Raw genomic sequence first — 20993 nt, 5'->3', positions numbered from 1 at the left:
CAGAGGAATGGGCTCAGGTGGCTCTTTTCATAGGACACCCAATTACCGGGCTCGTGCATTGCAGGTGCTGCCAGGACACCACGCATCTCTCTCCAGACTTTCAAGGTGAATTCTCAATGTACTGTATTTGCATCTCCACGTCTGAGGGCCTTTTCTTCCTCTCCCACAACCTGTGATCGCCTTAATGTGCCAGGATATTAACATGTCCCTGGGAACAGCCCACAACTCTCAGGAGTGGGTGTATGAGTACCCCAGTCCTTTGCCCCCTCAAGTGGAATAATTCTGGGGCAAGTATCGGGCACTGCTTCCCAGCGTTTCCCAGTGGGATTAACTTCCAGTTATCCACTGAGGTAGCTGGCTTTATAACACACATTTTATTGGCTGTCTTCTCTTCCCCACATGAACTCTCCTCTTCCCTACGACTGTCCCAGCACCTCCCATATAAACTACTTGCACTCAAATCCTTGCCTCAGGGTCTGTTTCCGGGGAATCTCAATATAAGACAAACTGCTATAGGTCCAACTCTGTGTAAGGTTTGGGAATATGACAAGACACAGCTCCCTGCCATTCGGGAACATACAGATGTTTGTAATACAAGCACAACAGCATCTACTAATTGTTACCTCTTATTGTGCACCCACAAAGTACCCCCTGCTGTGGCAGGCATCTTACAAAGATGACCTTGTTTTTTTTTTTTTGGTTTTTTTGTTTTTATTTCCGGTACTTGGGCCTCTCACTGTTGTGGCCTCTCCCATTGCAGAGCACAGGCTCTGGACGCGCAGGCTCAGCGGCCATGGCTCACGGGCCCAGCCGCTCCGCGGCCTGTGGGATCCTCCCAGACCAGGGCACGAACCCGTGTCCCCTGCATTGGCAGGCGGACTCTCAACCACTGCGCCACCAGGGAAGCCCGATGACCTTGTTTGATCAGTAATTATTATCCCATGGTACAGAACCAGGCTCAGAGGAGTTATGACCTGCTTTTTTACCCAAGGCTGAACATCTAAATGTGACCCGTGCTGTGATTCAAGTATCTCCAGAGCGTGTTCTTTCAACCATTAGGATTTCATGTCTGGAAGTGTCGGCTGCTTCCAGGACATGATCATATGGGGACAGAGCACAGAGGGGAGGCACGAGAGACTCATCTACCCTTGGGTTCATCTTGGGGCATCGGACTCCAACCCAGCTGGAGATGAGGGAGTCCCAATCAGAGGTGAGGAAGGAAGGCATTCTGAACCCTCCCTCTAATGGGGAGGTGAGCAGAAAGTAAGGCATCAATGCTCCGAAGCCCATTTCCTCCAGGGCTCCTCAAATTCTTAGAAGTACAGATGGCCCCAGGGATTCCGTTCTATCTGGTGGCCCAGATAGAAGAGGCTACTTATGCAAGGTTGCACAGGAAGTTGAAAAAGATAGAAATCACACTGAGGTCCTTTGTAACTGCTGTTCTCTTGGTTTCAGTGACGGTGGAATTCTGACACACTCTTACGAGTTCAGCCCTGTGCTGTGTGCCGTGGAGGATGCACTGGGAGAACGTTCCCTCCTTGCCCTCATGGACTTTGTATTCTGGTGTGGGGAGGCATTGCTTCTCTTTATTCCAGTACTACTAATAAAGAGTAACAAAATCTCTCATTTAATTGTTTATTGATCTTTATTGGAGTATAGCTGCTTTACAACGGTGTGTGAGTTTCTGCTGTACAGTGAAGTGAATCAGCCATACGTATACACACATCCCCTCTTTTTTAAAACCCCTCATGTATTAAGCACTAAATAGGTGCCAGTGTCTGTATCAGGAGACTTTGTGCTCAGGTGAGACCTTGTTTTATTCCTCACAAATCCCTCTTGTTGGCAGTGGTTTGTGACAGAAGCGTGACTTCCAGTCCACAAAGGTCTCCTTTGGGGGATTAATGTCAAGAAGGGGACATGAAGGAGCATTTGGGCTCCTGGTAACATCCTGTATCTTAACCTGGCCTGGCTTACGTGGGTGCATCCCCTCCGTGACAACGCCTCAAGCAGTGCACGCTACAGTGCACATTACAGGATGCATGTTAAAGATGCATCCTCAAGAAAAGCTTTAGGGCTTCCCTGGTGGCGCAGTGGTTGAGAGTCCGCCTGCCGATGCAGGGGACATGGGTTCGTGCCCCGGTTCGGGAAGATCCCAGATGCCGTGGAGCGACTGGGCCCGTGAGCCATGGCCGCTGAGCCTGCGCGTCCGGAGCCTGTGCTCCGCAATGGGAGAGGCCACAACAGTGAGAGGCCCCTGTACCGCAAAAGAAAAAAGAAAAAAAAAAAAAAAGCTTTCAATGAAATAAGAGGACTGGCCTTATGTCCCCAAATAAGGGCTTGTGTGGTATTTTTCCTGTCCAAAATGACGCTAACGAAGCTCTGGGAAGCTCAGCTTGTGTCTTTACAATGGTAACCCTAGTGTTCCTTGCATCGTCATGCCGGACACAGAGCGGGAGCTCAAGCAGCTCTCAGCGCTTACTTGCTGATGAGGGTCACAGTTCGGTCTCAGTTTCCTGACAAGGGCTACCCCCAGCTCCACATGCCAGGTGCAGTTCTGAGGGCTTTACTGGAGCTGATCTCATTTGAGGTAGGTCCTGTCCTTAGCCTCAATTTACGGATGGGAAAACTGAGACCCAGAGGGGCTGACCCTGGAATGGTGATTCCATTCTATCAAGACGTCACACTATGCTGCCCTCTGCATAACGTGGGGCTGGATGGACATTTGAGACGAGAGACAGAGTTTGAAACCCCTGTGAAGATAGATGCAAACAGTAAGCCAGAGAGTTGGCGTTTCATGGATGCTGAAAAGGTGGGCACCATTGGCTAGTCTGGGAGTAACACATTTGGGTGAATCAAAGAAAGCAAGGATGTAGGAGTCAAACAGACTAGGGTCAGACATGCCACTTCTAACTAGTTGTGTGAGCTTGGGCAAGTTATTTCACCTCTCTGAGCTTGTGTGGTAGGTCTGCGCGCTGGGATGGCAGTGTCTAATTGGCAGGATGATTGTAAAGATTAAGTAAGTAGGATAATGGATGGGAAAGCCTTAATGAAGCATAGTGTTTGGCATGTGGTAGACCTTCAAAAATGTCATTTCCGGACTTCCCTGGCGGCCCAGTGGTTAAGACTCCGCGCTTCCACTGCGAGGGGCGTGGGTTCAATCCCTGATCAGGGAACTAAAATCCTACATGCTGCACGGCATGGCCAAAAAAAAAAAAAAAAAAAATAGAGTTATTTCCAGTTTTACATCAGACATCACCGTGGTGACTGAGCAGGGCCCTGAAGTCCCTGGGATGTCTTTGCCCAAGGTCAACCCCGGGGAGAGGCAGGCCAGAGAGAGGAAGTAGAGGGAAGGCAGGCGTGGGGGTGACTAGGGAGCCGAAAGGTCTTGGTTTAGGCCTGTCTCTGACTTGCTGTGTAATCTTGGGTAACTTATTTAAGTTCTCTGAGATGCCGTTTCCTAATGTGTAATACAGGGACGTTTAAATGAAACAACGCTTGTAAAGCTTATCGTGGTGCTGGCTAACGGGAGTAACCAACCTTATTGCTCATCCCAACCACTGAGTGAAATGAGGCCCCTGGCCTGGGCCCCAGGACTGGGGAGAATAATGGGGAGGGGGGCTAGTTTTCCACCCCTCCCCAGCTAAGGAAGTCTCCTGCTTGAACTCTGGAGACCAGGCTTTTGGGCCCTGGAATTAGACAATCAACCGCCAAGTCAGGTAGATAAGCTGAGGGTTGCGTCCGTTGGGCCAGGGAGATAACAGCCGAGACCGTTACTCTGAATTCAGGCCCAGAAGTGACCACTCAGATACTTCTCCATTTGTAGGTCCCCTGAGAGGGCAGAGGAGTGGAAGGAATCCAGGCCTTTTCACCCTCTGGGTGACCTGTCCCTGATGCCCTGAGCGCTGGAGGGCTGGGCTGGAATCCAAGGAACAAATATGCACTGCCCAGCTAGGATATCACAGAGTGGAGTCACCCACCCTGACAGGGCCCCAAGCTCTTGGCAGTGATGTCTGGCAAAATCAAGGCTCAGCACTTGCTGGCCTCTCCTTGGATTGCAGTGAATGTGGCTGGAACTTGGTTGATTAATATTTTGACGTTTTGTTCATCATGGTAGCTTTACATCGATTCTGATTTTTAAGAAAGATGGCATTAAATATTTATTTATCTTGACTACTGAGTTCTTTAGCGTCCCCTTAAATTTTGCAACTGAGGCAAGTGCCTTCCCCTTAGTCTTGACCTTGGTCATGAAAGAGGGCTGGTGGGAGATGGGGAGTCGGGGTGGTGTGGGGAGGCTGGCCCACAGAGCATCTGAATGACTCTGCAGGAAGGTTTCCATTCCAGCTGCTGCCTCCCCACCAGAAAGATATGCCTCAAGGTTGGACAAAATAGCATGTTCTAGATCAGTGATCCTCAACAGGGGTACTTCTTCTTTCCAGAGGACATTTGAAAATGTGTGGAGACATTTCTGAGTGACATGATCTGGGGAGGCACGGTTGACATCTAGTGGGTAGAGACCCAGAGATGCTGCTAAACTTTCTACAAGACACAGGACAGCCCCTCCCCCAACCTTCAACAAAGAATGATTTGACTCCAAATAGTAACAGTGCAAGGGTTGAGAAACTTGATCTAGAGCCACAGCATAAAGGAAGGAGCATAAGTTTTTCACATATTAAAGATAAGAAAGAGATGGAGAGGGAGAAGGAGAGAGAGAGGAAGAGAGTGAAGGAGGGAGGGTGGGAGAGGGAGAAGGAGAGAGGAAGAGAGTGAAGGAGGGAGGGTGGGAGAAAGAGAGAGAGAGAGAGAGAGATGGGGTGGGTAGAGAATGTTGGGAGCCCCAAAGACTTAGAAATCCCAGTTCCCCCACTTCCTGCATAACCTTGGCAAGTCACTTTCCCTCTCTGAATCTCATTTTTCACATCTGTGCAGTAGGGCTAATCATACATTTTCATGGGACTGAGGTTAGGAAGGTGAGCTTTCAAGGATGCAATGCACATAACGTACTTGGTCTAGATAAGAGCTCAGAAGGGCTGAGTCTCCCCTTCATCTCCCACCTCCTCTCCTGTGGTCTCCCTCTCCCTGGGATTCTCCACTTCATTTGCTGGAATATTGACCAGAGGAAGACTGCTCCTGGGGCTAAAGAGTATTGTTCAGACTGGGACCCTTTAGGGGTGCTGATAATCATGCCTGGACAGTAGTCATCTGGGGCTTTCTCGAGCATACAAGGATGTTTGGGCACCTGCATATGGCAGGAGTCAGGTCCCTGATGTCCCAGCAGAGAGCAGGGCCCAAGGGTGGGAGGACAGAGCAAACCTCTTATCAGCTCCACTGTCCCCCCCACCGCCCCCACCAGCCCAAGCCTGGGGCAATCGTCCTGGCTTCTTCCCACTTCCCCAAAAGCCCAGTATAAGGGTTGCCTCTGGCACCCAGGAGCCAGAGGCACTGCGAGTGGAGGCTCCAGACTCTGAGGACGTAAGTGCTCCCTCGGCTGCCCGGGAAGGAGAGGGCCAGGGCTGGGGGAAGCAGGACCCTATATGGCAAACACCCTGGAGGCCTGTCCTTAGGACCATTATGGCCACTATCCTTCCCCTTTCACCCCCAGTGTGAGTGAAATTGGCCCTCAATGTGAGCAGACCTGTTCCCATGGCGGCTAGCATCTGAGCTAAGTGCTGCCCCAGGGAGCAGTGATGGAGCTCTCAGGATAAAGGGTCTTTTGTACTTGAGCTGACAACCCCCTGTTCTTTTCTTGACTCTCCAGCTCAGGGTCTGTTCACGGGGGGAGAAGGAAGCTCTCTAGTTTGCCCTTTAATCCACCAGTGAAGCAAACACTACATCTCCACTGTGTGCCAGGGGCCGTGCAGACACGTGAGAAGTCCCCAAGGAGGAAAGGTGAAGCTGTGTCCCTGTCACAAGACTGAGGGGATATGAAATGCCTCCTGCTTCTGCCTCTTGTCCTGCTGGGGACAGTTTCTGCTCTGTATCTGGGTAAGTCCTCCCCTTCCGCCCTCATCCATTTTTCTCTTTTCTCTTCTTTCCTGCATCTGTTTTTGCTCTTGTGAGCCAGGGCCACAGCCTCCCCTCTTCAGCTGACCCAGCCCACCTCTAGTTAGATTTCTCCTGGACTCAGAACTGTGACCTGAACTTTCCGTCAGGGCTCTTCTGCAAGGAAAAACACCCACCTGTGAAGATGAGGGCTTCTCACAGGTGCTGCCTCCCACTCCCAAAATACCCCACCTGTGGTGTCAGCCAGGTTCTCATGCCTTTGGGTGTGTGATGCAAGAATTCTGGCTTGCCCAACCCCCAAGGGATCCTTCCAGTCTTGGTTCCAGATGGCGTCCCTCGGAAGGCTGAGTGGGGCCATCAGAGCTGTCCGTGGTCCTGCAAGAACAGAGAGCCCGGCCTGAGGGCAGGTTACCTCTTCTCTTCTTTCCAGAGAATGATGCCTCCCATCTGGGCAGCAGAGAGACACAGGCTGACCTGAGCCAGGATCTGGAAGGTTCGGGGGAACAGGAGGGAGAGCTGGCCCTGAATTATGGAGTGCTTGAGTCGGAGGAAGAGGACGCTGTGGCTTCCAGCTATCAAGATGCGTTTGAGGATGAGGGGGCCATGGAGTCAGACCCAGCTGCCCTAGACAAGGATTTGCAGTGCCCTAAGGAAGAGGACACAATTCAGCTTCCAGGCGGTCCTGGGTGCAAGACCTTCCGCTTCATGTTGGTGCGGACCCCGAGGAAGTTTTGGGAAGCTCAGGTAAATGGCAGGGAGGTTACTATGGGGGACCAGGTGGAGGAGACAAGAGTGGAGGCAAACTTCTGTCCCCTGTCATTTGGACCAATGGTTCTCCAAGCCGAGTATGCATCAGAGTCTCCTAGAAATCTCATTAAAACACAGATTTCTGGGTCCCATCTCCTCAATTTCTGATTTAGCAAGTCTGGGGCTTAAGAGTTTGCATTTATAACAAATTCACAGGTGGTGATATTTTTGGTCAGGAGACCGCACTTTGAGAACCACTGGCTTAGATAAAAAGCTTTGGTATAAGATATGCCTGTGCTAAATCCTGGCTTTGCTTGTCACCAGCCATTTTATTTGGGCAAGTCACTTCACCTTTCAGGGCTCCTGTATCTTCAATTTGTAAAATGGAGGTGTACCGTACCACCTGTTGGAGTTGTGGAGAGGATTTAAATAATACATGGAAAGTATTTAGAATAGTCCCTGGGTCATTGTAAACTCTCAGTAAATGGTGGCTGTAGTTATTCTGAATATTATTCTTTTCTGCAAGAAGTTCCTGACACCAAATAAAGGAACAAGAGACGGGATTCAGGGGGGCGATAGATCCCTGATTTCTGACCTGGAAAGGGATGAGGGGGTCTCTCCTGGAGACTCAGGGACTTGAGAGAATACAGTGAATTTTCTACCCCACCTCTTCTCTCTGCAGAGTATATGCAGGCAGTGCTACCGAGGCAACCTCGTCTCCATCCACAACTCCAATTTCAACTATCGCATTCAGGTCTCGGTCAGTAGGATCAACCAAGCACAGGTCTGGATCGGAGGCTTCATCAAGGGCTGGGTAAGCGAGGGCCCAACTCCCAGGTACACGAAGGTCTTTCTGATTGCCTCAAGGGACCACCTGCTGGCATAAAGCCTCATCCCAGCAGCTGAAGCTGGCTCATACCGGCTTAGGAGAACTGATGATTGAGTGCTTCTCTTCCTAACTCCATGTTCAGTGGCTTCATGCTTGTAGCTTGAAATCTGCCATGGTGGATGCATTTACACCAAGGAAATTGACAATTATTACAAATCAGGTTTCTTTCTTCCCTCTAGCCTCTCACCTTCCCCCAAAGCTGGTTGTTACACGTTTACCAGCACACTCCCGGCGTCAGGAGATAGATTCTATATCTAGTTTGGTCCCTTACTAGCTGAATGACGGCCTCCAAATTTCAGTTTCCTCATCTCTAAAGTAGGGTCCTTCTCTCAGAGTGGCCTTGGGATTGTGGACAAATAAGTGCCATTATATTTGCTACTCAAGTGTGGTTCACGGACCAGCAGTATCAACATCACCGGGTAGCTCATTAGACATGCACGATCTTGGGCCCCGCCCCAGACCTCCTGAATCAGAATCCGCATTTTTCACTAGATCCCTAGGAGATCTGTGTGCACAGTGAAGTTGGGGAAGCCTACTCTGTGTGATAGCCGGAAGTGATGTTTGCTCTTCCATTGTCATTGCCTGCGAACGCTCAGGGATGGGTCTCAACGGGATCCTAGGCAGGTAGTCAGTGAGAGGAGATTATATATACAGTGTTCAGGAAGGGATACCCAGTGGGCTTTCTGGAGACCCAGAATCTGTCTGTCTCTCTGGACCTCTGCCCTCTGACCCAGCCTCTCTTTTCTCTAGTTCTGGTGGAAGAAATTTCACTGGACTGATGGCAGTGCCTGGAATTTTGTACACTGGGCCTCGGGACAACCTGGGAATGGGAGCGGCCACTGTGTGGCCCTGAGCAACAGAGGTGAGGGGGGCCGGGCACCAGGACAAGGGGAAGGGGTGGCAAGGTGGACTCCCACACATGTCCCTTTGAGCTGCCTGAACACACCTCCCCAAACCCACACCCTCCCTCCAACTGGAGAACCAATGTCCCTGTCTGTGAGCAGGGCTGAGATGTAGGGATTCCTTAGAGCAAAACCAGGTGATGAGGCTCCCAGTACAGGGGCTAGATGGGGACTCTCCATCCTCCCAGGCAAAGCTGGGCTCGGGGCCTGGGGGCTCCTTTCCTTCCTCTGATATGATGGCGACAAGGAGTGAATATGGGACAGATGGGAGGAACAGATGTGAATGTAAGGTGTGGACGAGGCATGAGGTGAAGATGCGGGCATTAAGGATGGCTGACATAATTTGCCAGCTTTGAACAGCATGGCTGCCAGATGTGAGGGAACTTATTACAATGGCTGGACCATATGGGTTGGAGTAAGATGGCCGAGATTCACATCCCAGCTGTGCCACTTGCCAGCTGAGACACAGGCAAGTTTTCACTCCCACTAAGCCTCAGTTTCCTCATCTGTGAAACGGGAGTGATGACAGCACTGACCTCTTGGAGAGTCATTGTGAGGATTAAACGATAGTCCATATAAAGCACTTAGCACATTGCCTCTGCAAGGGAAGAGATCAATGGCTAGTCCGGATGTGTGGGAAACCTGTGGCCATCGGATCATGACTACGGCAGGCAAAGGTGACATATGAGGTGCCTGAGGAGGGGAGGAGGGAGCACAGGCCACACACGCAGGTGGGCAGCTGACATCACTGTGCTCTCTACCGCTAGGGGGTCACTGGCGACGAGCTCAATGCAAAACACCTCTGCCCTTCGTCTGCGCCTTCTAAGCCAAGCCAGAGGCACGGAGATCCTCCCTTCACGCCCTCCTGGTGGCCTCTGTCCTACCCTTGGCACTTGTCCCCAGCCTCTCCGGATCATAAAGCCAGACTTCCCACAGCATCTCCTGACTCTTGTTTCTTCATTGAGCACTTTAGAGGAGTTGGACTCTGGGTTGGAAAATCCTGGAAGCATTCACTCCGGTTTCGTGGGGAGTGGGGTGGGACTTTGAGGAAAGGAAAAGATGTTGGAGTAGGGCGCCGGATTGGGGGGGGCGGGGGCGGGGGCGGGGCCCCGGGGTGTGTCTGCAGCGCCACCTGGGGGCGGAGTGCGTACCAGGCGGCGGTCCTTCTCGTTCCGGCTCCGAGGATTCCACACCGCGCGCCCCACCTCCCCCAGGTTCTGGGAGGAAGAACTCCTTTGGTGAGGGGGTGGGGAACTGACCCTGTTGCTCTGTTTGGATTCAGTAAAGTGTGCGGGGCGGGGTGGGAGTGGCGGCTTTCCAAAATGGAGGCTCTGTGGCGGATTCAAGAATTGGATGGACCACTGAGGTGCCACCTGGGCTAACCACGTAGCGGGGAAGAGAAAGTAGTCTGTCGGGGCAGCCGGCTTCTCTAGACCTGTGTCTGTGTCACTTATGACAATGGCCCCTATTTTCCACTCTCCCAGCCACCTGTGTGTGAGTTCAGAGGCCCCAACTTCTTCTGAGATGGTTCTCCACCCCATTCCCAGGAGGGTGGCTATCCTCCTCACTGCACCCCGAATCCTTCGTCCCCTCCCCGGTCCCCAGCCTACCTCCCCTCCCTAGAGGGGCCGCATTCTCAGGAAGGAGCTGCCTCTCATCCCAGGGCCCTTTAAAAAAAAAATATTATTATTATTTTTATTATTATTTTTGGCTGAGTTGGGTCTTCGTTGCTGCGCGAGGCCTTTCTCTGGTTGCAGCGAGCAGGGGCTACTCCTCGTTGCGGTGAGCGGGCTTCTCAGGCTCTAGGCGCGTGGGCTTCAGTAGTTGTGGCACACGAGCTCTAGAACGCAGGCTCAGTAGTTGTGGCGCACGGGCTTAGTTGCTCTGCGGCATGTGGGATCTTCCCAGGCCAGGGCTCGAACCCGTGTGCCCTGCATTGGCCGGCGGGTTCTTAACCACTGTGCCACCAGGGAAGCCCCTCATCCCGGGGCCTTGGGCCCAAAGTCAGGGCATCTGTAGCTGTGTGGCTCCAATGCTGGTTCTACAGCCCCAGGTCTCCTCTGCTTCTCCCATTTTCTCACATCCTGGGGACATTGAGAGAGAACACTGTTGCTGCTCTTAACTTTGCTCCAGGCTGGGCTCCAGGAAGGATCTGGGCTTGATGAAGCGAGAAACTCAGACTGGAAACTGGGTATTCAGAGGACAGAGAGCCCCGGGTTGTGAGAGAGAGAGAGGGATAGAAAGAGAGACTTCTTTGGGGGTGTAGTTCTACATGGGGCACAGGGAGAATGTACAAGTATTTCTGGGGGCGCACACATACACGTGTGTATACGTATCTTGGTGTGTACAAGAGTCAGTCTTTGGATACCTGTGTATATGTGAATCTATATTTGTAAATATGCATAAATCTGTGCGTGAGTCAGCATGTATTTATGTGTTGTGCGTACGTTTTATACATCTCTATTTATGGATATGCCTTTATGTCTGTGTCCATCTTTGAGTGTGTGTATCTGTGTAGCTTTGTACCTTATACTCCTGAATCTGTATATGCATACATATGTGTGTACCGCTGTGTCTTTGGCCAGTATCTTTGGGAGTATGTGTACATGTCAGTGTGTCTGAGCATACCTGTGTACAGGTCTACCTTTGTGCATGTATGTGTGTGTGTATCTGTACAGCTACCTGATGAAATGTGGAGTTGTTTTTTTTTTAAATTGATCTTTATTGGAGTTTAACTGCTTCACAGTACTGCGTTAGTTTCTGTTGTACACCAAAGTGAATCAGTCATATGCATACATATGTCCGCATATCCCCTCCCTCATGAGCCTCCCTCCCACCCTCCCTATCCCACCCCTCTAGGTCATCGTAAAGCACCGAGCTGATCTCCCTGTGCTATGCTGCTGCTTCCCACTAGCTAATTATTTTACATTCGGTAGTGTATATATGTCGCTACTACTTTCACTTAGCCCCAGCTTCCCCCTCCCACCCCGTGTCCTCAAGTCCATTCTCTATGTCTACATCTTTTTTTTTTTAGATTCCATATATATGCGTTAGAATACGGTATATGTTTTTCTCTGACTTCACTCTGTATGACAGACTCTAGGTCCATCCACCTCACTACAAATAACTCAATTTTGTTTCTTTTTATGGCCGAGTAATATCCCATGGTATATAGGTGCCACATCTTCTTTATCCATTCATCTGTCAATGGACATAGGTTGCTCCCATGTCCTGGCTATTGTAAATAGTGCCGCAATGAACATCGTGGTACATGACTCTTTTTGAATTATGGTTTTCTCAGGGTATATGCCCAATAGTGGGATTGCTGGGTCATATGGTAGTTCTATTTTTAGTTTTTTAAGGAACCTCAATACTGTTTTCCATAGTGGTTGTATCAATTTACATTCCCACCAGATGTGGAGTTTTTGGAACAGAAAATCCAGTTTTGCCAGATGTGCTTTGTTTCTAAAGATGCTGGAGTTGATGGAGCAGGACAGGATCGGAGAACCCCAGGGGAAGTGGCTGGTGACGAAGCAGCAGGCTTGAGTCCCTTGAACATGAGCAGGCCTCTGGCAGCAGGAGAAGGAGCCTTGACATTGCTATGAACCTCACCAGTGCTGGGCCCTGGGGACTGCCTCTAGGTGAAGAGGCCTGTCCTCAGTAGAGGGGTCTGTCCATCTGCCTTGGATAGAGATTGGGTCAGGAAGCTCTTAATCACAGCATGTCAGTCTCCCCAAGGGCATGGAAGGGGAGCTGCCTGGAGGTCAGGCTCCTACCCAAGTCCCTGCATTGTGTACTGCAACAAGCTAATCTTGGTGCTGTACTTCTAGAAGCAGCAGAAGCAGTGGGGGGTGGGAAGGATGAGCTCTGCACAGGTAGCTCTGGGACTGGTATTTCTGGCACTTGCTGAATGGCAAGCCCCCTCTTATCAGCCTCCACTTATCTCCTTGGTGGGGAATGGGCTCTAGCTAATCCCAGTAACCAAATACACTGCCAGCCAAGGCCAGAGGTAGAGGGAGGGAGGAGAAAGGGGCGGGGTAGGGTGGTGCTCAGACCCTTCCAGACTGAAGCTTGCTTGAGGCAGGCCAGGGTAGAAAAGATGTCCTTCAAATATCCAGTACTGTCTGTTAGTGGGCCTCCGGTTCAACCATTATATATTCATTCCTTTGGCTGCTTAAGGCCTTTCAGACTTGAAGCCCTTGATTAAAAAGCAAATATTCTTAGTACAAGAAACTCCTGAGTGTGTTGTCTATCAATACCCTGGAAGATTGATTGGTAACTTGCCGAGAACAAGGTTTTGTGAGGAGGAACACAGAAGGGAAAAATGTGTGTAACTGTTAGCGTGCATGGGTGGGGGGTTGTGGAGAAGAAAAGCTATTAAAAAGGAGATAATGAAGCAGAGAGTGCTGTGCTCACAGTTTTCTCTTCCTGGGGACCTAGGAAGACTATATTCCCCAGTATTCCTTGCAGTCAACCTGGGCTCTGCAGCATGATACCGAGTCTGGCCAGTGCAATGTGGTTGGATGTGATACAAAGGCCAGACCTGGCCTTTATATGATCCCCTATGATCGTCCATGATCCTCCAGTTCTCACTTTCCTTGCCACAGTGATCTGGGGGTCCATGTATCTCAGATGGCATAGCTGCCAGGTGGAAGGGGCTGACTGACCTACGTTGTTGTATTAAATCCTGAGGTTTCACAATTAACTTGTTACTGCACAAAAATCTGCTTTAGCCTAACACATATAGAAAAGAAGGTGCCAACAAATTCCCAGGCAGATATGGCCCAGAAGTCAAGATCCCAGACTCTGGAGTCATAACGGTCTGGGTTCAAGTCCCAGCTCTACCACTTCAGTTTTCAAACCTTACTCAGCCTCAGTTTCTTCTATAAAATGAGGGTTGAATGAGACAATGCCTGTCACACATTTAACTGATTGCTTGGCGATGGTGAGTTATCACTAAATGTTAGCTTTGATGCTGCGCTGTTAGGCATGAGCGTGGGTTTCAGGTCAAATGTCCACATATTGCAAATTTCTTTTTCTATTTCTAGGATTAACGACAAACCATAGCAAGCTTACCAGGGTTGGTGTGAGGGGTCACGTGATTATGTTGGTGACTGTGCTGAGTACACATGATGCAGCGGAGGTGAGTCAGTTACTGGGATCAGCCCTAAGTCTTGCACAGGGAGCCATAACCTAGTTCAGCCGCGGGGAAGACAACATCAGGCTCACACATACAGAAGCTCAGGCTCGGGATGGGCTGGCAGTCTCAGGACGGGCTGATGCGCCCGTAGGAGGACCACCCCAGTCTGGAGGAAAGGGTCCCCCCAGGACGGAGCTGCCTCTGTCTCCTCCTCAGACAGTATCCCTGTGACCCCAGCCTCAGCCCATCCTCCTGAGAGCTGGATTCACCGGGGCTCCTGGTGGGAGAGCTCAGCGCTGTCTTCACTGATGTCTCTGCTGGTCAGATCTCCAGATGCTGCCTGATTCCCTAGGCCACCCAGGGGGAGGTGTTACCCCATCCTCTTGAGGATGGGGCTGGGGGTGAAGGCAGAGTGGGGAAGGTGGTGATGGGCCTCATGTGGTGTAATCTCACCCCTTCTCTCCCTGGGGTGGGGGATCAGAGGGGTTGGGCCTTCCCGAACTGCCCCCCAAGCTGCCTGCACCTTCTGTAGAGGGGCCAGCCCTCCATGTACAGTTAAGCTCGTCTCTGCTAAGACCTCATGATCAGGCCTGTGAGCCAACCTTTCCAAGGGATTTACCACGAAGCTAGTGAAACTTACACTCCACGGCCGCTCACCTGCCTGAGCCCCTTCTGATCCTAAAAGATGACCCACATTGCATATGCTTCAGGCTTCATAAAACCTGGATCTGCTCCTGGTGAGATTTCTGGGCCTCCACTGTGGAAGAGCCCAGAAGGGGAGGGGGCGTCGGGGCAAAGGAAGACGGGGCGGGCTTGGCGTGCTCTCAGCAGCCTTCCCAGCTGCCTGTTCCTTCCTCCTTCCCTGAGTGGCGGGACACCTGCTTCTCTTTGTGCCACTAACTGTGGGACACTGGACGAGTCATTTTCCCTCTCTGGCCTAAGTCTGCTCATCTGTAAACAAGAGAATCAGACAAGATGGTTCCTAAAGCCCCTTTAGTTTCTGACATTAGAGGACCGACCACCTCATCAGGGCCCCGCGGGGACTGGCCTGCAAGCCGGCTGCTCGCCGGGCGCTGGGTCTCACCGGGCCTTTCCGTCAATGTGCTGGAGGAGACCTGCTGACTTCCTGGAACAGGGCACCAGGTTGGGGAATCCTGTCCCGCCCTGGGGGAGCCTAATTGGGCTCCCGGAGTGAGGGGCCTGGAATATGTATGAGCACGTGGAGGTCCCCAAGAAAATGAGAATGGTCTCTTCTCTCGCTTGGGGTGAGGGAAGGAAAAATTCACTGACAGTTACGCCTCCTATTTCCTTCTGAATTTGGGACCCACCCATGTCAGAGAGAGACCCCGCACCCCAGTCCTACTGATCTCCCCTAAAACGGGGCCTGCCTGCGTTCCTGGGGACAGCATGGGGCTTACTCTTGACTAAGCTGAAACGAATCATGGTCAAGGTGGAGGAGGCTGAAGCAGCAGGGCAGACGGCCCCCGGGGGTTCATTCTCTCCTTGTGGGGTGTGGGCGGTGGAGTTAGTCAGACGTGGGTCCAAATCCCAGCTCTCTCGCTTCCTGGCTGTGTGGCCTGGGGCAAACGACTCAGTCTCTCTGAGCCTCAGTGTATCTTCAAAATAGGGAAGCTAATATCTACCTCGTAGGATTATTCTAAGGATTAAATGAGATAATGTGTGTGAAAGTGCCTGGCATTTGGGAGGCCCTTGTGGCCACTAGCTATTCCTATTATTAGCTCTACTTTTCGGAAGGGGATGACTCAGGTACCACTGCCCTGGGGGTTCTGGGAAGCACAGAGGGGTGAGGCGAGGGGGGAAGGTGAGACTGAGGTCTTAGTGGGAACAGGACCTGTCTGTAGAGCAGTGGGAGGGCCAGACACCTGGTCCCGGCTGTGGCCTCAAGGGGTGAGCAGCAAAAATGAGAGCCTCTCCTCTCTCCCATCCCCCCTTGCCCAGGTGGGACCGTCTGTTGGGAGGCCTGGAGCCCAAGGGTGAGAGTGGGGCCCACAGAAGAGGCCCTAGTGGCCAATGGAGTAGGCGCCTGAGTCCGTGGACTGCTTCTCCTCTGTGGTCTGGTCGCTGGGGTACACCGGGTTGGCCGAGGCCGTGACCTGCAGCGTGGTCTCGTTCACCTGCAGGCAGAAGGGCTGGCATGATCGTGCTCTGACTGTGGGCAGGGTCCTCCTCTGGGCCCCCGTGGGACAGACTCAGCCTTTGGGGCTCACAGCCCGGTCATAAGGGAGCTAGAGCGAGTCTGTGACCCCAAGACTCTTCCCATGCACCTCAAGGGCAAACAGACCTGAGCCAACCAGTAGCAGGATTTGTCCCTCCCCGAAGCAAAGAGGGGACCGTGAGTGGATGCGGACGATGACCACAGAGCCCACTCTTGGCCAGACCCCCTCTTGTCGGGATCCCCAGTACGCACTGAGGCCCAATGAACTCCCCTTCAGAGGCCCCCAGAAAGTGGGTCCCTGAGAGTCTGGGGTCCAGCTCCCCTCTTCCTCTCGTGGGTGCACCCCCCCCCGACTCACCTCCTCAAACTTCTTGGCTTTGTACTGGTCGGCCCCCTTGAGGAAGTTGAGCAGGATGATGTCGCAGAGGACAGTCCCCTGGAGGAGGAGAGCAGGGCGGCTCAGAGGGGCCGCAGGGTGGGAGCGGGGCGGCGGGAAGCCCGGGCAGCGGGCAGGACTGCCCTCGGGGTCGGGGTGAGTCCTCCAGAGACACCTGACTGATGGTTCCTCTTAGGAAAACATCGAGGGGCTTTGCAGAATATCTCCAGAACCCACCTCCCCAGCTCCAGGGGTGAGCCCAGACCAGAGCGCAGAGGGAGGACTTGGTGGGAGACGCAGAGGGACCGCGGGAGTCCAAGTCCCTGGGGACGGGGCTCTGTCCCCACCTTGCCAGCTGGGCTCTGTTCCTCGACCGGGCTCTCAGGTCTGGGGACCCTGGAGTCTCCTTGCCCCCCTTCACGGTGGCAAACGGGGACTTTGTAGCAGCGGGGGGGCTGCCATGGAGGGAGTGAGCTCTCCAGGACTGGAGATGTTCACGCAAAGGCTGGCCCAGCAGGGAGTTGAGGGCGAGAGGTTGGGCTCACGGTCTGGGAAGGAGAGGGTCACCGCTTGCCCAAACCCTGCCAGCCCGGGCTGCACCCTGAGTGGCCTCCGGACTGAACCCAGAGGGGCTGCACTCACCACTCCCACAGACGTGAAGGCTGCCACGGAGCTGATGATCGTGGGAATGATGTCAAACTTGCCAGCCTGTGTGCGCAAAGACCCGGGTGGGTGGGCACAGCTCCAGCAGGGCCGGGGTGAGGCCTGACGTGGAGCTTGGACTCCCAGCCAGGGAGACCCTGGAGCCAGGAGGGCTCTTGGTGGATCAGCAGGCCTCACCTGCTGTGGACATGTGACCAGCGAGGGTCTCAGAGCTGGTCAGTGGCAGGACCCTGCCCCCAGAGGAGCCTCTTTAGGGCCCAGGATGGGTCCGGGTTTCCTCCCCTATCCCCCGTGTCTGCCTGGCCCAAGCACTCACATTCCCATACACCAGCACGTCGAAGCGGATGCCAAAAGCCTTCAGAAGCGTGCGGTACTCACTGCCGTTCTCCATCTTGTAGTACTTGGCAAACCTGGAGGCCAGAGGGGAAGGTGGGTCCCACTGTGGGCTCCTGTCTCTCTTGCCTGAAAATCCAGGGGCCTCTAGAGCCCTATGACCCTCACCTACCGAGCAACCCTTACTGATGGTTTGGTGGGACACCCGCCGTGGTCCTCCCTGTGTGGTGAGCTGAACCCCTGCACAGGCATCACCTTGGGGGTTTGTTAATAAGGCAGATTTCCAGGCCCCACCCTGAACCCATGGCATCAGCATCTCTGTGGGTAGAGCCCAGGTCTCTGTCTTTTATTGTGGTTTTTTTTTTTTTTTTTTTTGCGGTACGCAGGCCTGTCACTGTTGTGGCCTCTCCCGTTGCGGAGCACAGGCTCCAGATGCACAGGCTCAGTGGCCATGGCTCACATGCCCAGCCGCTCCATGGCATGTGGAATCCTCCTGGACTGGGGCACGAACCCGTATCCCCTGCATCGGCAGGTGGACTCTCAACCACTGCGCCACCAGGGAAGCCCTCTGTCTTTTAAATAATTTCCCTAAATGATTCTGACGTGTATGAAAGTTGGAGCCCAGCTGGACTCCAAGCGTCTTCAGTTCTCTTTGTTTGGGTATCCCAGGGCCCGGCAGGGGCTCCTCTCTCCACAGGCTTCTCAGCCTATTGGGTTCAAAACCTTGTTCTGCCACATGTCAGCTGTGCAACTTGGGCCAGTTGCTTAACCTCTCTGATACTCCATTTCCTCATTTGTGAGTGGGAATAATACAGAAGTCCCGCTTCAAAGGGTTGCCATGACAATGGAACGAAACCACATGTGTCAGGGGTTTAGAACAGTGTCTGGAACAAAGTAAGCACCCAGGAAATGCTCGCGTTGATTTCTAGAGCAGTTTCTAGAGCAGTTTAAGCAAGGGCCTGTAGACACCTCATCTCACACACATGTGGGGTAGGGATGTGGCTGCTCTGTGTCTCAAATGAGGCTCCAGGGGCTCAGTGACTGGTCCAGGTTACCCAACTGGCTGAGACCTGGTGCTGGATTTGCCCCAGTTCAAGGATTTGTCCCCTGTACCTTCTCTGCCTGGGCTGCTGGCTGCCAGGGACCGTGCTGGAGACTGAGAAGAATGATCGCAGGTAATTCTCACCAAACACAGTGAGGTGGGTGTTCATACCCCCACTTGGAAGATGCCTGTGGGGTGAAGGGACCCGCCTGTAGTCTCACAGTCAGTAAGGATTCGAATTGCATTTGGCTTTTGGCTTCTAAAGCCAGGGCATTTCCCCTTACACGGCTCTGCCCACCACGGGCCAAACTCTAACATTAGCAAAGTGCAATCTCTTTGGGCTACTGTCCCAAAGCTGTAACACAGGCTCCTGAGGCCAGCATCCCAGGAAGGTGGTGAGGATTAAGGGGGAGGATGGTCGAGAACGAGCTCAGAAACCTCCGTAACTGTGTGGCATCGACATCGGTCTCATTCGGTGCCTCCCTTTCAGTGTTTCCAGTCCCCAGAGATTCCCAGGCCAGTCCCAGGCCTCTCCCAGCACAAAGAGGGCATCTGAGAAACTCCTTCCCTGGAAGTGTTCCGTGATTGACGTGACACCCCTCCGAGGGATGTTTGCCTTCGAAACTGTCCAGCAGGGAGAATGAAGTGCTGAGCCCAAGGGGATGAATAACGGAGAGCTCACGGGCAGAGGAGGAAGGTCATTTGTGGCGGGGAAGAGCCTCCTTAAACTGTGAGTATCGGCCACTGTCTGCTCTGGCTGCCAGGGAACTTTGGGGTCAAGCAGAAATGGGTTTAAATCCTGGCTGCACCACTTGCTGGCGATGTGGGGCCTTTTAGGGGACTTAGCCCTCAGGGTTTGACTTCCCACGCCTATAAAATGGGGGTGCTCAGGCCCCCTTTGCAGGTCTGTTAGCGAGAAGGCTGAGCCCTGAGACCAGCCCTTCGAGGCAGGTGCTCCCCTGATTCCCACGTTGGACATTTTGCCTGCCCCTCCACACCCAGGCTTGGCCCTTCTCTGCAGGGCCTGGGAGCCTGGTCTGCAAAGACTGCTTCCTCCCTGCGCTCTGGTTCCAGCTGGGTTCAGCCAGTGGGAGGCACCCACAGGAAACCAGACGGTGGGAGGGAAGAAGGGCGAGGGCTTTTCCTCTCCCAGTTCCTCTGCTGGGCCTCTAACAAAGCTGACTTCCCTCCTGAGGCCCAGAGCCTGTCGGGCGCGCCCCTCTCCAGTCCTGTGACTGCTCTCTCCCCTTGCCCTGCCAGCTTAGCTGGTAGCAGCCTTCCTGTGGTGGCCGCTCTGGTCCTGCCCCAGGCTCCTAGCTTCCTTTAAACTGCCTGCACCTTTGCACACAGCCGTCCCTTTTTTTTTTCTTTTTCTTTTTTTTGCGGTACGCGGGCCTCTCACTGTTGTGGCCTCTTCTTTTGCGGAGCACAGGCTCCGGACGCGCAGGCTCGGCAGCCATGGCTCACGGGCCCAGCCGCTCCGCGGCATGTGGGATCTTCCTGGACCGGGGCATGAACCCGTGTCCCCTGCATCGGCAGGCAGACTCTCAACCACTGCACCACCAGGGAAGCCCAGTCGTCCCTTTTGAGACCACTGACTGTTTCCTCCCAGGACACTGACCCTTACCATCCCCATTTTTACAGAGCAGGAAGCTCAGGCCTGGAGAGGTTTAGCTGGGTCAGGAAGGAGTGCAGGGGGAGGGCGACCCATCTTCTGTCTTGCCTGTGCCTGGGCAGGGCTGTCGCCGAGTGCCCGAGTAAAGCACCTGTTTCCTGGCTAAGGCCTTAAAAAAGCTGTAAGGGCTTCCCTGGTGGCGCAGGGTTGAGAGTCTGCCTGCTGATGCAGGGGACGCGGGTTCGTGCCCCGGTCCGGGAAGATCCCACATGCCGCGGAGCGGCTGGGCCCGTGAGCCATGGCCGCTGAGCCTGCGCATCTGGAGCCTGTGCTCCGCAATGGGAGAGGCCACAACAGTGAGAGGCCCGCGTACCGCAAAAAAAAAAAAAAAAAAAAGGCTGTAAACTATTCAGTGAGAAAGTAGTTTCTGCGGAGCCTGGGCTGGGAATGTATTTCCTGTGGGCTTAGCGTCTGGAGGGAGAGGCAGGGGAGGCAGGCTGATCTTCCTGAAAGTGAGACCAGAGGAAAACCCGAGAGCGGCCCTGGGAAGGATGCCCAAGGAAGGAACTACTGAACCCTAAGAACAAAGGCTTGGTGAGGGAATTCCCTGGTGGTCCAGTGGTTGCGACTTGATGCTTTCACTGCCATGGCCCGGGTTCAATCCCTGGTCAGGGAACTAAGATCCTGCAAGGTGTGCAGCACGGCGAGAAAAAAAAGAACAAAAGAGGACAAGGAAAGCGGGCAGCAGCTACACCATCCTTAAACATGTGGGAAGTGTGGTCTGGGTGGCAGCAGAAGAGAGCTTCACAGACCAAGGCAAAATGCAGTGAACTTAAGCTGTACCAGCAGGAGAAGAATAGGACAGACACCAGAAAGGAAATCGTTTCTGTAAAGATGAAGAGGCCCCAGAACGTAATTCTCCCAAAGAAGTTTGCGAAAGAAGTATGTGGGATGGGCAGAAGGCTTCAGGAAGTCCTCACTGTGGCTTTTTCGGGTTGGTCTGAGGCTAAGTATGAACCATTGCCATCTCCACACCCACTTTTACACAGCACCAGAAAAATATTCACGTCTATTAAGATAAGCCTCTCAGGTAATCCCGTGAAGAAGGCA

At 53.1% G+C, this 20993-nt stretch overlaps 2 protein-coding genes across 2 annotated transcripts in view; one reads left to right on the top strand and one right to left on the bottom strand.

The window, feature by feature from the left end:
- The first annotated feature begins 5451 nt into the window (after window positions 1-5451).
- LOC308619904 (proteoglycan 3-like) lies at window positions 5452-9757 on the top strand. The gene is made up of 6 exons (XM_081239161.1): window positions 5452-5469; window positions 5848-5982; window positions 6431-6744; window positions 7430-7561; window positions 8387-8498; window positions 9306-9757. The coding sequence occupies exons 2-6, from the start codon at window positions 5922-5924 to the stop codon at window positions 9362-9364; spliced, it is 678 nt and encodes a 225-aa protein (XP_081095287.1). The 5' UTR covers window positions 5452-5469; window positions 5848-5921; the 3' UTR covers window positions 9365-9757.
- Window positions 9758-14489: 4732 nt separating this feature from the next.
- The window catches only part of P2RX3 (purinergic receptor P2X 3), a gene marked incomplete at its 5' end in the record, with an annotated part of 28558 nt that continues 22054 nt past the window's right edge, over window positions 14490-20993 (bottom strand). The window contains 4 exons of the mRNA XM_081239871.1: window positions 14490-15813; window positions 16213-16290; window positions 16873-16938; window positions 17210-17303. Coding sequence (XP_081095997.1) covers window positions 15700-15813; window positions 16213-16290; window positions 16873-16938; window positions 17210-17303 — 352 coding nt within the window. The 3' untranslated portion in view covers window positions 14490-15699. The remainder of the gene's footprint in view (window positions 15814-16212; window positions 16291-16872; window positions 16939-17209; window positions 17304-20993) is intronic.

Source organism: Mesoplodon bidens (assembly GCF_964165515.1).
Source record: "Mesoplodon bidens genome assembly, chromosome: 7".
Classification (NCBI taxonomy): Eukaryota; Metazoa; Chordata; class Mammalia; order Artiodactyla; family Ziphiidae; genus Mesoplodon; species Mesoplodon bidens.
Note: the sequence above shows the minus strand (reverse complement) of the source record. Positions and strands in the feature narration are given on the sequence as shown.

Coding starts and splice junctions, on each gene's coding strand:
- LOC308619904 (XM_081239161.1), top strand. CDS start 5,922: ATGAAATGCCTCCTGCTTCTGCCTCTTGTCCTGCTGGGGACAGTTTCT. Junction 5,983..6,430: donor AGTTTCTGCTCTGTATCTGG/GTAAGTCCTCCC, acceptor TCTTCTTTCCAG/AGAATGATGCCTCCCATCTG. Junction 8,499..9,305: donor TGTGGCCCTGAGCAACAGAG/GTGAGGGGGGCC, acceptor CTCTACCGCTAG/GGGGTCACTGGCGACGAGCT.